Below are 17,810 nucleotides of genomic sequence, written 5' to 3'. Positions count from 1 at the left end.
TTCTTTGAATTTGCCCACGCAAAAGCGTAATTGCCATGTCTAAATGCCATGGCGTGTGTGAGAGGCAAATGGAAAACCTGGTTGCATAGAGCTGAAACTCCTCAAATAGTCTGCTGGGTTCATCAGGTCTGTGCCTCTGATTCCTTTAGCAGGGCCTTTGTGCTGGAACGGGCCTTTCCCTGCTGTTTTTGCCCCTTGAGTTATGTAAGGCTGGCTGAGAGAAACGCTGGACATTCACAGCAGTTGTCTCGACACTTGAGTGCCTCTTCTCTACCAAGCAGCAACAGTATTAAACTTGAAACCCCAGGCATCCTTGTGCCGTCTGGTTGCTATTTTCATCACATGCCGATTGGCCTGAGTCGCAGATTCTGTGTCATTCTATGTTCCACTTCAACAAGATACCCGTTGTGATGAAAGGTCCATCAGATTGGCGAATACTGTGTTCATTTTGGCCTCATATTCTCAAGAGTTTCCCCTCATCTCCAGTCCGGGAAGGCCTCAGGAGGGAAGATTAGCTGTTGTGAGCAGGCCCTTGCTAATTTCAGTGGGCTGCTGTGGAATGAGGTGGGGGTGGGTTATGGTTTTCCGAGGCCAAGGCCTGGAACTGGTCCTTGCTTGTGCAGAAAGAGGGGGTTGATTTGGGCAATGAGTGGAATACATGTGAAGGAATCCTAGAGTGCAAGCGTGCTACTCACAGTGGGAGGAAGAAGCAGAAGAAGAGGGGATTGTCTTCAGAGAGTCATAGAGAGGAGGGTGTGAAAGTAGAGTAAAGACAGAAAAGGGACTGGAAAGAAAATTCCTGCTCGTCACGTTTCATTTCCAAGTGACGAGAGCCGTGTTGAACAAAAATGACTGGGCTCTGTCGCTTCTTGCTGTTGGATGAATTCCTCAAAGAAACACAAAAGACAGACAAGCCTAAGACATAACACAAAAGCATGAACAAACACTGGGAACCAAAGGCTTACATGTGCTTAGACAGAGATGGGAGATGGATTATGTGCTGCATAATTGTGTTTGTGGAGCTGAGCTTAATTATTCAACCACTTTCCGGATCCCTTTGTTGTTTTCTATTTATCTTTGTCCTTTGTATGTTTACATGGTACTTTCTTTTCTACCAGAGGTCTGTTGCATATCAGTGAAAATCACTGTTTCCACTGCACAGTTATTCTTCATAAAGGCCTGGGGTTTGCGTCAGCTCTGGTTTCAGCATTATCATGGCTAATGACCGGTACTCCAGACCCTCCCTGCATTATTCAGCTTCTTCTTCTCCTCTGGTGGTTTGGTCAGTTGCTTGGCTCAAATACTGCAGAGAAAATGTTTTTGTGATGCCAACAGCTTTAGTTTTTTGGCATCAGTAACTTAATTGCCCTGGCAATGATTGGTAGGAACAAAACCACGGAAACAACCTATGAAATAATACGCTCTTGTCATATGGATACTTAGAGGTAAGATGTAGTTTGAGCAAAAACTAAAATAAAACATTTCTCTTTCCACAGAAAACCATTAACTTATTAAATACCACTCAGGAAAGGAAGACAGAAAGCTGAAACCAGTGGTCTCATTTCTTAAATATTGTGCTGTCAGTCCTTCTCTACAGCTTGTGGTTTGACTCCAGATCCAGTCAGAGAAACTCTGTCTCCTCCTGAGTGCACTGAAAGTCCTCATCTAGACTGTGAGAAGCTCTCCTGATGCTGCTGAGGCTCCTCTACCTGGATGAAATAATGGTAGACGGATGTATTTGTATATGAAGAGTATATTTCCAGTATATCACTCATTGGTCGAAGTGGTGTCAAACTTGAGATGCTGGTTACTCATATGGCAGATGAAATGTTTTGGTTTACCTTGGCAGAGTTTAAACCAGGATTCAGCTGTTTCCGGTAACAAGATGACGTCTCAGACCTCTTCATGTTACTGTTTGTCTCGACTGTGGCTGCTGGGAAACCGCGCTGTTGTGAAAATATTGATTACTGCTCCGCATGCGTGTCAGAAAACTATTTTGAAACTGTTAGTGATGAGGTTACAAGATACTCCTCATTGGAAGAAGTGAATTGTTTTACAGAGTTACTGCTCCTTTTACCAGCTGTGAGGATTTTTTTTAAGTATTTGGTAAAATAGATTTTTTATATATACAGTGGTGCACTTACTTGAAAAAGAATAACTTTTTAATCGTTGTGTTAATTAATTGCAATCAGATAAAGAGTAGTCTAAATTAGGGTACCATATTGCTCCATCTGCAGTATTTTTTGAGAGTCCACTTGAAGGTGGCTGCAGAGGTGCCAGAAACATACACAACAAGCCAAAAGGCAGATCTTTCCACCAAAAATAAACATAAAAAAATTAGCTTGGGTCTGAATAGCACATTTATCTAACAGCACTGTACATGGGGTGAATTTTAATTACCTCCACCAAGGAGGTTGTGCTTTGGGGAGAGTTTGTTTGTCTGTGAACAACATAACTCAAAAAGTAATCTGCAGATCTTGATGAAATTTTCAGGAAATGTTCAAATTGGGATAAGGAAGAAGTGATTAAATTTTGGAGGTGATCCAGATCACCATCTAGATCCAGGACTTTTTTTAAAGGATTCTTTATCATTGTGAGATAGGGCCATTTTCACCATATATCTATACAACTCCATGATAAATGGTCAGATTGCTTTGCAAAACAATACAAGACAAGGTCACCATAATTTCTGACAGATGTTAAAGTAAGATCCAGATCCTGGCAATATTCTGGACAATAAGATCCAGAATATTAAATATGTACTGGGTTCATCATAATTTTCAACACTGTCATGTAACGAATTTTCGTACAAACCTGCAACTAACACCAAATTGTAGCAGACAGTCTGCTGAAAGGGAGTATAACATTTAAGTAGAGCCTAAGTTTTGCGTGACAATTACAATATGCTTGGTGGAGGTTTGCCCTCTTTTGTAGTTTGTTATATATATATATATATATATATATATATACATATATATAAATGTCATTGTTAGCTAAGAGGATGGAGGCCCACATCTTTACCTCATTCACACTCAGACGAAGCTTGGTTCAATTTAGCAATTACAATATGTCCGCATCATCCAATAGGCTTTAAAACTCTGAATAAGAAACAGGTGGGTGACATCACAGAGACAAGGTCTAACCATGCAGTCTTTGGTTCAGGCTAAGACAGAGTATGATAATACTTGAATATCGTGAAATTCTTCAAATTAGCCCACAATAACTACTTTATATATATTTGTAACAGGTTCCACCTACCTGACGTTTTAGAAATTAAAATGTTTAAACAGAAGCAGTCAGTCTTTTTGTCTTTTGTTAAATGGACTCATAAAAAGGCATCAGTATTCATTTCTGTCTGTTTCACAACCATTTAAAAAACATATATAGGAGCTTAGAAAAAAAAAAAAGATCTTCGACTACATTCAGCAAAATGAAAGCATGATTTGCTTTTTACTAAGGAGGTACCAAAAGTTAAACAAACTTGAAATTCCTTTGAGCTGTAATTAAATCAATTGTGTCCAAGTTCCTCAAGAAATTCATTAAAATACTTTTTGGAGGTCATGATCCAGTTTTTTTAATTATCATTATTTTAAAGCTCAAGCCTGATAACTATTTCAGATAAGGTTATTGTTTATCCAAACTAATAATATCTGTTTTCTATACAATATATTTTAAGTCAAATCCAAAGCAGAGGCATCGAGTAAAGGAATATTCAAGTATTTGTAATATTGATTTATTTTAAATCTTGTTCTGTGTTTTGACCTTTTTTTAACACGAGTTAGATTTATCTCCTGTAATAAAACTCTGAAAATTAATGTTATCATATTGGCAGTTGTGTTTTTGTTCCAGTGAGGGCCTCTTGATCCTCCCAGATTTAATAATAAGATGTCTCATATGCTCCAGCAGCTGGCCTGGCACAAGGATCGGGTGCTCATTTTGGAGTGATGCTCAAGTTTGAACCTGTTTTGAAAAAGTCATGGATCTGAACTTACAACCCCTGGCTGCCATGAACAGATGTATTTCTTTTCTATTAAAAGTGAATTGATGTTCAGACCTTTCTCTGCTGCCTGGAATCCATCCTGAGCTGTGTGGATTAATGAGCTCATTATGTACTTAAGATGCTCTGTGACACCTGCAATATTTTCTTTATCACTTAGTATATGTGGTCTTCAGTCATGTGCAGTTTCATTGAAACCTGTAGGTCTGACCTGGGATTACATCACTCAAAGAGCTTAACGTGTGCACCAACAGTCCACACAAAAAGATTCACTGATATAGATACTGTCATGCTCCTCACACGAGAGGCATGTAGCTGCACATGGCTTGTATAACTTCTTTCATGTTGCATCATCAGACAATGTGTGAGTGATGAGAAAGAGCTTTGGGCAAACAAAGAAAGTAATTAGGTTTCACTTCAACTTGCTGCAGAATTTGGCTCCAGGATTGCCATCTAACATTTGTAAAAAGTCAGCTCCTGCAAAAATAAAAAAATACATTCTTAGATAAATAAATAAATCAATTAACTAATGGAAAATGTGACAACTTAGAGCCAATTTTACCATCACTCTGTTGTATCTAGCACATCTATGTGCTAAAGAATAATCCCTAAATGAGAAATCCATTTCAGCGCCATAACCAGCTTCATTAGGTAACAAATAAAATGTTTTATAAACACTAAAATGGCTGTAAAACCACAGGTTAAAGATAACTACTAGATCAGGATAGTGCTGGCGTCAAAGTGACTACATAAGATCCTTTGTTGCTGATTGAGGTATAATTCATTCATCTTAATTCCCTCTTTAGTTAAATAACACAATAAGTAAATAACTTTGAGCTCTGACTTTATTTCCCAACAGTTATCTAAAGACCTCATTACAGTGACATTTTAAAACAGTTTGTTTTGTATGAAGAGCTCGAGCTTCATCGACACCTAAGAGGCGGAAGCTGACATTTACCTCTTCGCCTTCAGCAATGTCACACCACAAGATGTTAGCTTCATTCAGCTCTCACCAGACATTCTCAGATTGTCTGTTTTAATCCCAGAGGACACCTACCAACCATGAAAACCTGTCTGTTGTGGCAGATTTAAGCTTAATTAGTTGGAGAAATCTCACCGTGCGTGACTGTGACCTTTCACACAATTTTCACACTCATTCTCTGTGATTTGTGTCCACTGTGTCAGTTGAACCTTGTGTGGCATGCTAATTGAGGGCGTCCAGCACCATGAAGACTAAGGTTATGCTGTGGGGGTGAAGAATGGTGGCTCGTAGTGTTTTTTGTGGACACGGGTCAGTGATTGGAGACTGGCCTCCTCATGGGGCTCTGTGTGTGTCGGGGTCATGGTGTGGAAACCAGTTTTTCCTCATGCTGGCCACGGCTGCTTCCACAGTCCCTTGGGTGTGTTTTTTGTCAGGCTGCAGGTCAGCACTGGTTGCTTGTTCAGGCCATCAGGTTGTTTTTTCTACCCGCCCTGTTCTCGCCACACTCTCTGACAGAAGGAGCCAGACATGGCAGCTCTGCGCTTTGTGTCCCTCTTTTCATCTAGAAAGATGAGGCGACTGCCTTTCATTGTGGTTATTCCTGCTGCAGCAGTCAGGCACGCATGCAAAAACACACAGAGGCACTCAATTCCATGTGTCCTCTAAAGAAATATGAACACTCAAAGAGGGAGTTACCCAAGTTCTGTGTTTCCTAAAGGTGTGTGACGGTGAAGTAGTTCTTGTCAAACTTCATCTTGTAAGTGTGTAGTTACATCTTACCATCAACATGGACTTTTTGAGTCTGTATTGGTTCCAATACAGACTCAAGCAGTTAGATCTGATAAAGATGACAATAGGCCGATCCACTGGACAGATCTATTCAACTCAGTTCTATCCTTCTCTGTGTTCATTTAAATGTATTACTTATTTATCCACAGCTGAGGTTCACAGTTAAACTGTAGTTCCTATTTATATTTACTCATCAAACATTTGCAGGCTTATAATCCCATTAAATACTGACAGACACTTTAAAGAGGCTGTGAGGAGATTGAAAGTGATCTTGAAAAAGTCTCCATTCTAGATATATGCCTGATCATAATCCACTCTTTAAAATGAGGTTATCAGCACCAATATTACAGGTTACAGGTTACTTTAAAGTGCTACTTCTTAGCTTTCTGATCAGGTTGAGCAGGACAGTATTGATTTACAGCACTTCTAGGTCTCTATGACAACACCACGCTGGCTGATGAAGTTCAGTAATGGGATGAGTGTGTTTTTCTCTGCTGAAAAAGATTTCTGTGACTAATTTTGTAGTAATGGTTAACACAGAAGCCTAACCATCAGACAGAAAAAGGACGGAAGAGCAGAGGAAAGATAAACTGGAGAGAGATACAGCCCAAGCTAAAGGCTAACACAGGGGCTACACTGTTTGTGATAAGGTTGACTCCAACCCACTTCCATAGCTTCCAAACTACTGTTGTGTGTTGGCTGCTACAATTACTTGATGTCACATTTCAAACCATATTGCCATGTAACTGCGCTAATAAATACCTCACCTTGTTTTGATCTGACCTCCATTTAATTCCAAAACAAGCTAACGCCTCACTAAAAGTAATTTACCACAGTGTGCGGGCTAGATGGTTACAAGGGAGTGCAATTAAAACAAATCCTCCTCGTCTATAAATAATGACAGCCAGGTTATATTGAGAATTAAAGAATGTTAAACTATGGTAATACTAGTGTTGGATTGGATCAGTCAGCCAATATGAAGATCAGGTATTAGGACCTTACAATTTGGATCAGTGCATCCTCAGCATCCAAACATCCTGTTTTAAATAGTTGCAGTGAGTAATTGGTTAAAGGTTAATGACTTCTAAATAAGATTTTACTTTAAAACACTGTTTTTCAGCTTTGAGGTCATGACCCAGGTGAGGGTTGTGAGATCATTCCTAGGGCTCGCTAGATGGTTGAAAATATTTTTATAAAAGCATGCTGAAAATGAAAAGAAAAATGTCTGAACAACGTTTTTTACACCACATTCTCTGTACCAGTGACATACTTTCTTCTTAGTGCTTTTTCTGGGGGTATGTTTTCTATGTGACAGCTTTAAGTGATCTTCCTGGCTTGTGCGGTGATGCTGCACTGCACCCACGTGGGATGAGACTGCAAACCTTTCTATGTTTATTTTTAGGAGTCATGACTTGGAAATATTGAGAACTGAAGCAATAAAAAATAATTAATGCATGTAGAGAAAAGAAATAGAGACAAACAAACCATTTTGTTCGCAGGAAACACTGAAATAAATTTTAAAAAGTCAGTCTTTAAAGATCCTGAGAACAGCTTTGACTGTGAGGAACTATTTCACCTTCAAATATGGTGAAATGAAAATATTATGGGTGCTTGAAGTCGTGGATAAACAGCTTCACAAAGACAGCTCAAAGCCATAAATACTTACTGCACAAAGACTTGGCTGGAAGTAAAGCAACACACAGTCAGCATGTCATCAGAAAGACATGTCCAAAAAGTTTAACAAGCTTACAGTTATTGTGTAAGTAAGTTATATGAAGCAGAAACAGTACAGATTCATATTTAAAGAAACCGTTCTGTGAGCATTGTTGCTATCCAGGAAAGACAAACTGCTTCATTTGACAGCACAGAGCGTGTGCTTCTGATAAAAGAGGTTTGGAACGAGCACTGAGGAGGATAACCAAATGTCATTTCTCCTTCTCCAGAAGTCTGCAGAGACTGGAAATGATGCAGGATACGCTGTGGCTTTTCTTTTATGTTGGCCAAACAACTTTAATCAGAGGGAAGAATTTTCCTTTCACCCAAACCCTAACCCAGAAAATAACAGTAACCTCCAGCCGAAAGTCAGTCAGGCCATTATGACTTCATTTCTCAACAATGTTCTCACACCAAATATGTAAAAACACATCCTTCTCTTTGCCTCCTCTCTCAAAACACGCAGGCTGAAGACTGTGGTTTGATATTAAACTCGTTCCCATGACAGCTGCTGTTTACTGCCAGTAAGATTAATTAAGAGACTTTCTGTACATCTTGATTTTTGCCATGATAACCAAAATTGGACAAGTTGCTGTAAATAGGTTACTGAACAACAATTACTGATAACTTAAAAAAAAAAAAATCTGAATCACTAGCTCAGTGACTGAGTTAACCATGGTAAAAGTAACTAGTTATGTGGGACAGTAACTCTAAACTCTTTCTGTTTTTCTTTAGTACTCTTCTGAAAGTATCTTTCCTTTCTTTATCTCAGCAGCAAACTCAGTAGATATGGAAAGCTTGTCGTCACCTGATACCTTACAGTCAGTTTATCAGTCCATACAGCTTGTGGAGCTGGTGCTCACTTTAAATCACATCAGATCTCTTTGGATAGTGCAGCTGCAGAAAACTACAGCTCATCTCTGATGTAGGGATCAGAGCTAACTGTTTTCTGATAAATCAAATGCACCCTTACCAGATATCAGAGGACAGTGATTCAATGACTGATTTAATAACTGTGCAAAGCTGTTGAGGGCTAGTTAGGTATGATTTGTGTGTATATTTCAGTTTTTTCAGGTGAAATTTGCACTTGACTTCAATTCTTGTTCTTTTTTTTTGGTAGAGTTTCTTCCTAAACCCGTTTAAACATGCAGGAGTATGTCATTTTGTCATGGAATAAATTGTCATGTAAAGCTATAGGCGCCGCCCCGTTGTGGCTGCCTGTTACAGAAGCTCTCTCTTTGTTGTCAGTTTCTTGTAATTTTTTCGTCTCTTTTTCGTCATTTAATATAATTCATAAATGAAATGTTTGACTAGACTATCATGCTAGTTTTGGGCAATTTTGAAATTAAGTGTAAAAAGATATTTTATTCATTTTTGACACAGTCGGCTGACACCACATAGAGCATGGACAGCTGTTCGATGCCACAAGGAGCACAGACTGCTGGTCCATGCTGTGAAGCACAGACAAACAGCCCATGTCATGCGAAACATAGAGAACCTGTGAAGCCACTGCTACACGTCCTGAAGTTCAGCAGGGTCTCATATTCACTGTGCCCCCTCTTCACAAAACGTAATCACAGAAACTAGTGATTTTAAGTTGTACCTACTTAAACAGTAACAAAAGTTAAATCTACAAAGAAATCATCAGTTTCAACTCTGAAAACTCAGACATCTGAGTGAATTGAACTTACTAACAAAATAAAAAAGTTTTTTCATAGCTTAATCCAATTGGCTAATTTGGACTTTGGGGTTTACAGTGCAGTTATATCACTTTACCACCAGGGGCTGGTCAAAACAGTTGAAAAAAAATCATATGAGAAAATAGTTACATCAGCTATTCTTCTGTTTAGGGTTGCAGGTGGCTGGAGCCCATCCCAGCTGTCTTAGGGCCAGAGGCAGAGTACACCCCGGACTAGTCCAATCAATTATAGGACTACTTAACTGTTATTTTTTTTCCCATTATAAGATGAATATTTGAATATTAAGAAATCACAACTTAGCCCAACTCTCTATCCTTGTCATAAACTTCAAGAAGACTACCTGACCCTGTGTTTTGTTCACAACTCTCAGCCCCTGTCTGAATGATCACCAGCTTGCTGTGTGAGTTGTTCCATCTCCCAGGACTCTAATACTGCACAGAGTCAGAGTGTAGTTTTCTGCTTTTTGGCTTTTGATAATCAGTAATGAGCATTTTCAAGTTTCTGTATTTGTAAAAGCTTCACTGACAAGATATTAGACACACTATCATGGCAAATGAGACTCATATAACTGCAGAATAATATTCTCTGATTGGCGAGTTAAAACTCTTCTGCTGCAGACGTCACGAGTGTCGGTTGATTTCTTTGAGTGTCTTGCTGTCGTTGATGCTCAAATATGTGCCAGTATGTCCGAGCAGAGTTAGTGTTCTGTGTTTGTTTTTCCGACTCTTAAAAGGTGTCACCACCACTTTGGCAGCTCTACATCATTTTACTTGTCAGGGTCAAAGGTCACGGGGTTGACTGCTCCTCTACAAACAGAGGTCTGCAGTAATGAGAAGTGGAGGAGGAGAGGAATAATAGCAAGATGGACATAAAATGTTGTTGGTAACCTTCAGGGTGACGGGGATCAGGCTTCACAGTCGCCCTGCCTGTCTCCAAAGATCCATCTCCTTAAAGTGTTTTCTCAACTGTTAAAATGTGGGCTCAGTCTTTCTGCAGCTCTTTCTCCAAATCCTCCTCATGTTGCTGAGTCTGGTCGTGACTCATGTCCTCCTGGTTCCAGGTAAACACACACAGCACGCTGCACATTCCTCGATCTTTCTCCTTTCATTCTCACGTTCACTCCTTTAAGTCAGAACTGGCTCTGCTCCATACAGTCCTTTACATCTGGGCTGACGTTTGGTCTCCTTTTAACAGTGATTCCCCCACCGTGCATCTGAAGGAAGCTTGATGTGTTAAAATGACAAAAGCCAGATGTTAGCCTGCTGAAGCTTGTGGCCTTTGTGTGACCTGCTGAAGTCTTTGCTTGAGAAGAAGTGTTTGTTTTAGAAGCTTTGAAATTGCCAGAATTCCACACCAGATATTAACACGTGACTTCTGCTATCATCACCTGTGATAGATTAAGAAAGTAATCCTTGAATATGGAAAGATATAAAAGTGAGTTCAGCAGCAGACACCCCAGAGAAACTAAAATCAGTAAATAACTGGAGGATTTCATTAAAAGAAACTCAGTTAGTGATTATTAGATCAAACTGGTTTGTTTGTTTGTCAGGCTTTGGGAGGAGACAGTGTTTACCTTTGGAGAGCAGACTGCCTATTGTTTGTTGCCTTATGTAAGCTAAACTACTGGTGGACTCCAGTGTTGCATCTCTGCAGACCAGCACAATTTAAAACAGATTGTGTTTTCCGGCTTAGAATAAGTCGTGGTTTTGATGTGAAGTTATCCTTGGGGAAAATTGTTCTATTCTTTATTCATGTTTATGATCTTTTAATGTCTAGTCAATTCACAGTCTGATGTATACATGTGCAATATGTGCTCAAGTGGTTTGTTTTGGCTCTGAGGAGGATAGTGTTGCTCTGTCAGCCTATTGACCACTTGTGTCCTGACTGAAACGTCAACAATTTAACAAACTGTGACTATATTTTGTGCAGACAGTGATGGTAACAACTGACTCTGAAGAACTCCAGGATTTTGTTTAAGTTAACTTTTGTGATCTTCAGTTAAATTTATGAACAGCTGTTTGTTTGACCCATTCATATCTCTCTGAAGCTGAAGGTTGATCACTTTGGTTCATCTTTACTTTCCCTCTAATGAAGTATGAAGTTTGGGACTTAGATTTGAAAAGCCATGTTTTGTTTTATAAAACTGGTTAAAACTGTTAAAATTGATGAAATTATTACAACCTAAACAAAAACTGTACAGATAGTTTACATTACCAGTTAATTCTCAGTAATAAAATTGCTCTTAAGTGATGAAAAGTACAATATACCATACCATACTAACTTTATGTATAGAGCACTTTCAAAAACCACCACAGCTGTAAACAAAGTGCTGTACAGGTGGATCAAGAAAAAAATGATAAAAACATACAAGAAAAAACAGACACATATAAGAAAAAATTGTAAAAACAACTAAGAGCAAATAAAAACAAATAAAAGGGAATACAAGAGAATAAGACCAGGCAAAGAAACTTAGTCTCGCTGGGGTTAAAAGGCAAAGAATAAACATGGTTTTTAAGACGTGTTTTAAAAGTGGACAGTGGGGGGGGCTCTTTAACGTACAGAGGAAGACTGTTCAGGGAGCAACATTAGAGAAGGCCCTGTCCCCTATGAGCTTCTTCTTGGACCTCGGTACCTGAAGGAGCAGCTGGTCGGCCGACCGAGAGGGTGAGTAGGGGTGAAGAAGCTCAGAGAGGTAAGGCAGAGCAAGACCATTTAAACATTTAAAACAAACATAAGAATTTTAAAATCAACTCTAAAAGTCACCGGCAGCCTAACTTTAATATCTTAAACTGAATCCTGGCAAAACATAATGTAAACTAATGTGAGGCAAATATGAAAAATATGTCTTCAATAGTTTAAAAGTAAAAAGTAAGTATTAAAATAGTAAAAAGAAAACATATTCATAAATTAAATTTTAAGGAGAAAAGGTTGAGAAAAATAAACTGTGAGAATACCAACATTTTAAAGTAATAAGAATAATATGGGTAGAATAAATGACTTAATTAATCAGAAAAACAGAGAAAATGTATTTTTTTAAATAAAAATAAATGTTAGTGGTGTGGTTTTTGGTATCTTTCTAATTGACTGGTATTTGGCTCAACTCAGTCCTGCTCCAGTGTATCACCCAGCAATGACCTAATATAACTACCAACTTTAACGATAACTCATAAGAGTATCTCATCTTTGACTTACTGCAGCGTTTTCATGTGGCACTTTTTGGTCTCTTTCTACATTATATTTAGGATGGGCTGAATGAGGACAGTCCAATTAATTACATTTTACATGCATACTGATTCTCAGCATTCATACATCAATTGCATATGATAGATTTTGAAGACTCTGTGAGGACTTGATAGATCATTTTTTTCCTCACCTCACTGGGTGATAGTGCTCATGGGAAACTGAGTACATGTCCTAAACAGATAGTCCTCACAGTTCCTTAAGTTTGTTCGGCTGCAGTCATAGACTGTATAATAAATGGATGTAGTCTCTGTGACATTGCCCATTTGTTTCTGATACAGAGTTTCAGAGTGTGTCATTGACGGAGTCTGTATTGATAACGCTGAACCTCGCTGTGTTGGAGTTTGCCTTTAGGCTTGATTCATCTCCCATACTGTTACCACATGAGTGTGTAGGAGGCAACAGCTGGACCCCACACGTAGAGATGATCTCTTTATCCTGGGATATTGGGCCATGAGGAAGGATCTTGATGCCATGGACTGCAAGGAGAGGGGAGGGAGGGGGAGACTGTAAAAATGAACATACAGGGAGCCCCAAGGGTCCAAAGAAAAACTCCCTGGTGAGGCCCATAGCTCAGTGTTAAAATCCCAGGCTCCACGAGATCTCAATAAAGATCTCATCAGAAGAAAGAGAGGCAGAGGAGAAACGCTATCTTAACTTCAAACAGTTGGTGAGGTACAGCTCAACAACCATTTCCTCAAATCTCATGTGTGTGCCTTTCATGTGATTTTGAGTTTTTATGTTTCCACTCTTGATGAAAAGGTTCATTCAATAATTTACTTTGTTAAAGCCTGGTTGGGAGGTGTTAAGGAGAAAGACTACAGCTTGGTGTTCTGTGATGCTTTCTGAATATGAATATGATTTTTTTTTTAATGATATTAACATTTGCAAGTGTGTTTCTTCCCTCGTCTTCCTTCACATGTTAAATAGTTGTATTTTTGTCTCCACTTTCCAGGGGGCTGTTCATCACTATTCATGACCGAGGCCACATTTCTACTATTTTACAAAACTGGCCAGAAAAAGACATCAGGGTAAGTTTACTCCAGCACTTCAAATGTTTTATCTAATTGTAAGCTTTTGAACTAAAGTTGTTCTCCACTGCAACACCAAAACACAGCGTCACATGACTATGATGGATTATTACAACCGTAGACTAGACTATAGAGTAGACAGCATGGCTCCTCCATTTACCATTGTGCGGTCTTGAAGCCAAAATACCCCCGTCACTAGCAGCCATTGTAGCAGTTGTGCAGCCAGAGTCTGCGCAGTAGAGACGATGAGGGATTCTGGGAGAATCTGAGTGGAGCTGGGTGACAGAAATAATAATTATTTTTTTCTAAAGAAAGACCTTTTTACTTCTTGACTCTGCTTCTCGACATATTTTACAATCCCCGAAAAAAATACACGAGAACGGCAGCTTCCAATCTTCGTTAAACGTGACGTAAAGCCTCATTTTTAACCTCATGTAACTACTGAAAACTTAACTTTTCAGAAAAAAAAGGACTTGAATACAAGGCAGCCAATGATATCTTCAAATCACCACAACAATCAGACGTGAGAAACTTTTCAAAGAGGTGTATTAATATTTAAAGTTTGGCCATAGCAATTCTGGAATGACTGGAGAGTGATTTTTTGACGTATACTGCAGCCAGTCACAAGGGGGAGCAGTTTCCATGGTGACCTCACTTTTGAGCTGAGCAAGATGACATCCATTTTTTTACAGTCTATGATTACAACACATTGTTGTTTCTCCAATAAATAATTTGTAAAATGACAGGAAGCAGGGAACAAGTGGTCCAAAAATCTTCTAGCAAACCTTGCTTCCTTTGTTACATAGCGCTCTAATGTTGTTCAACGCATTTTTAACAGCTACACATTTGTTCAGCTTCTTTGAGTGTGAAATTATAACTTGTGGATCCCATGTAAAATGTGTTTTCATCTTTTATTAAATCTTAAAAATTTGTTATGAGGAGATGATACTTCAATGTTATGACTGAGTTGTGAGGTTTCAGCCACCTAATGAGCTGTTTGATCGTCTAAGAATGTAGGTGATGCAGTTTTTTTCTTGACCTGTTGTATTTGCCAAAAGCCCAGAAATCTCTTTTAATCTCCTGAATTGGGCAGCTATGTGCAAAGTCATAATCTGGTCATATTTAAAATGACGAATCCAGCAGGCATTCCTGGCATGTCAGAGTTACCTGCAGCCTCAGCCACCTGCTCAAAGCTGTCATCAGCAGGGCATTTACCTGGGTGCTGAAATACCGCCTCTCCTTGTCAGGGTGGTCTTATCACACACTCACCTAATGTGGCCTACTTTTAACATTTCCATAAAGAGAGAGCAAACAGGAGCCTGAGCAGTCAGCGACTGATGAGCCTGGGCAGCCTTTCTGTCACATTTGAGAAGGTGATAGTTGAAGGAAAGGGTATTTATGACACCGAGTATGGTTATTACAGGTTTTAAAAAGTTCAGAAGGGAAAACTAATGACACTCTATAAAACTTTAAGATTGAGATGAACGGGGCTGTAAAAACTTAGAGCCAGAGTTATCTGCGTCATAGTGGTGCTGGAAAATTAGAAACAGTCAGAATTAGGAACACTTCAAATTAAACACTTCTGCTGCTGATATTAGCCGTTATACAATTGATATTATTCATACTGCAGAGTCATCCCAGAGGGCATATTTATTACTTAATAACTTTAAAGTGGAGTGAATGGAAAGGCAGGAGGGTGTGAGAGGACCTGGCCTTCACGGAGGGAAAAAATCGTGTTCCTGGGAAGCAGGATGGATTTGTCTTGGTAAAGGTTCAGTTTAATGAGACATGAGAGCAGAGCTGCTGCTTCATTTATTTTCCTAATGGATCTAGTAAAAATACCATGAAATTCTAAAATAAGAATTTCCTTCATGTGGAGGAAAATTTACACACATTTGTACAGCAGAGGTGTTTGTTGTAGTGGTTTTTGTTGACATGTAGTCTGATCGACAGGCGGTGTGTGTGACGGACGGAGAGAGGATCCTCGGGCTTGGAGACCTGGGCTGCTTTGGTATGGGTATCCCTGTTGGGAAGCTGGCCCTCTACACGGCCTGTGGAGGTGTGCCACCACAGCAGTGCCTGCCCGTTATGCTGGATGTGGGAACAGACAATGAGGTAAGAGCAGATGTCGTAACATAAGTAATTTGGTATATACTGTCATTTTTACATCACACCTACCATCCTACAACCCAAAAGCTGAGTCAAAAAACATCCCCAAACCAAGGAAACAACTGGAGGAGGGAGGGTTACTCAAGAGACAGACACCAGTTAAACTTCTGATGGGTTAAAGAATGATTCAGAGGGATTTCTCCCTAATTTATTTTTCTTTGCACACCCACCTACAAGTTTTCCACCTGAATATTCTGTGGCCCTTCTGAACAAAAATGGTTCTATTATCAATACATTTGCACTGTTTTCTTACATTTCTTATATTTGGTAGCACAAAAAAAAAGCTGATTAAGTTTGTGGGTTTTAAAGAAGCCAAAAACATCTTCAGTAAAGTAGTCAAAAGACAATTCTCTTAGCTCTTAATGGCGGCGGTCTAATATGAGAGACACAGCGTTATGTGAACAAAGGTAGACTAATTTTCTACTGATCAGTGAAATTAAGTATTTGGGGTCTTTTTAGGGTTCTTTTTATTTAGTCTGTTTTTGGTTTGGTCTATTACCAGGGGGGTCACCAATCTTTGGCACTAGAGGTGTGCAGTAGAAGGTTGTTGCCCCCCTTCATGGCCCAATTATTGAAAAGCATTGTGCCATCCTGGTTGGCAAAACCCACTTAACTGCACCCTTAGCTGGTTAAAAACCTGCACTAAAGTGCCCACAAAGACACACTGAACTTAGTGCCCCCTTTGGTGATGATAATAAACTGTTTGTGCTTTGTAATTTTTTTTCTCTTTACCCTTGCCCATACAATAAGCCTGTGCATGCCACTGTCCAGCACTACTGTTTTTGGGGTTGCTAGCTGAAAAGTCTCAGAATCCATGGTTTAAATCAGACTGGGGCTTTTATTTTGAGAAATCAGGAAAGATTGGTCAACCAGAGTTTAAGCTCATGGTTACTTGTTGTGAGAAGGACGCTTCATTATAGCATTACATCTTTCAAATTGTTCACCTGTCAGTGCTTCAGAGCTGCTGACAGGTTAACTTTGTCACCTTTAGACAAATCCAGGTTCAGTGTTTTACCCTTTTCCCCTGTCATAGTTAGGACTTTACTTTTAAAATTTTTCCATGTTACAAAGTTTTTAAAGGTCCCATATCATGCTCCTTTTCTGCAGTTTAATATGGATCATTGATGTCTTCATGAAATGGTAGTAACATGTTTTGGTCCAAAAAGCCAATAAATCAAGCACAGCAGCATTGTTTCCAGGCTCTCATAGCCCCTCTGTTCAGAACGCTCTGATTTAGTGGGCGTGACCTTCATATGTAAATGATCCACCGCTGATACCGCCCTCTCTTCCGCGTCACTGAGAGCGGCCCCACGAGCTCAGAGTGCACAATGTTTAGAAAACAACAAAGCTCGTTTACCGTAATATTACAGGCTAAAACAACAGGCTAACTGCAGCTACAGTTAGCATCCTGAAGCTAACACAGAGACAGGAGGGACATTTATTCATTTGTTTTAAAGGTCCTGAGATTTTTCTCCAGCAGCGGGGAGGAAGGTGAGCAGGGAGGGGGTTTTGGGGTATCTGCTCCGGGTGACCAATCAGGTCAGACTTGCTCCTGATTGGTCAAAAAAGGGAATCTCTGACGTCAACAAATCCCAGAAATTCCAAACAGCTTGTTTCAGGTCAGGATTTTACAAGCACAACTAAGAACAGGTTTTGTCATTAAATATCACATTTTGTGGGCTGAGAGGAAAACCAAAAACCCACAAATTTAACTAAAAGACTTGATAAAGTCATTTTTGCGTAAAAAGGGACCTTTAAACTTTGGAAACATTTATAAGTTGGCACCTGGCCTATTTAAACATTTATCTTTAGATACTGACGCTTTTCTCTCCTCCACTTATCAACTCACATGTTGAGTGTGTGAAGGAAACATTTTTTTATGAGGACATGATGGTCTGTAATAAAAATCATAAAATGTGCTTCCTGCTCAACTCTACTGCCCCAGCCCTCAAACTCAAAAAATATTGCTTAATAAAATACAGGAGGGCAGGATAGAGTTTGCCAGGATGGAAATGCTGTATATCAATCATAGCCAGGTAGACCTTTGTCCAGAATTCAGCCAAGAAAAAGAAAACAAAACCCAGACTCTTCAGCCAGGAAACACCCCTTACATAAGTGAAGTAAGCAGCTCCATTGCTGGACGCCAGCTGGGAAAGCACCTCTCCCCTCTGGCAGGACACTGAGACAAA

General features: G+C 39.4%; 1 protein-coding gene across 1 annotated transcript in view; it reads left to right on the top strand.

Moving 5' to 3' along the window:
* The window catches only part of me1 (malic enzyme 1, NADP(+)-dependent, cytosolic), a 117,196-nt gene that overhangs the window by 73,679 nt on the left and 25,707 nt on the right, over positions 1-17,810 (top strand). Inside the window, exons 4-5 of the mRNA XM_074683631.1 lie at positions 13,377-13,452; positions 15,406-15,567. Coding sequence (XP_074539732.1) covers positions 13,377-13,452; positions 15,406-15,567 — 238 coding nt within the window. The remainder of the gene's footprint in view (positions 1-13,376; positions 13,453-15,405; positions 15,568-17,810) is intronic.

Source organism: Halichoeres trimaculatus, unplaced genomic scaffold (genome assembly GCF_033239565.1).
Source record: "Halichoeres trimaculatus isolate MK-OKI-2021-1 unplaced genomic scaffold, fHalTri1.1 fHalTri1_scaffold_12, whole genome shotgun sequence".
Taxonomy (NCBI): Eukaryota; Metazoa; Chordata; class Actinopteri; order Labriformes; family Labridae; genus Halichoeres; species Halichoeres trimaculatus.
Note: the sequence above shows the minus strand (reverse complement) of the source record. Positions and strands in the feature narration are given on the sequence as shown.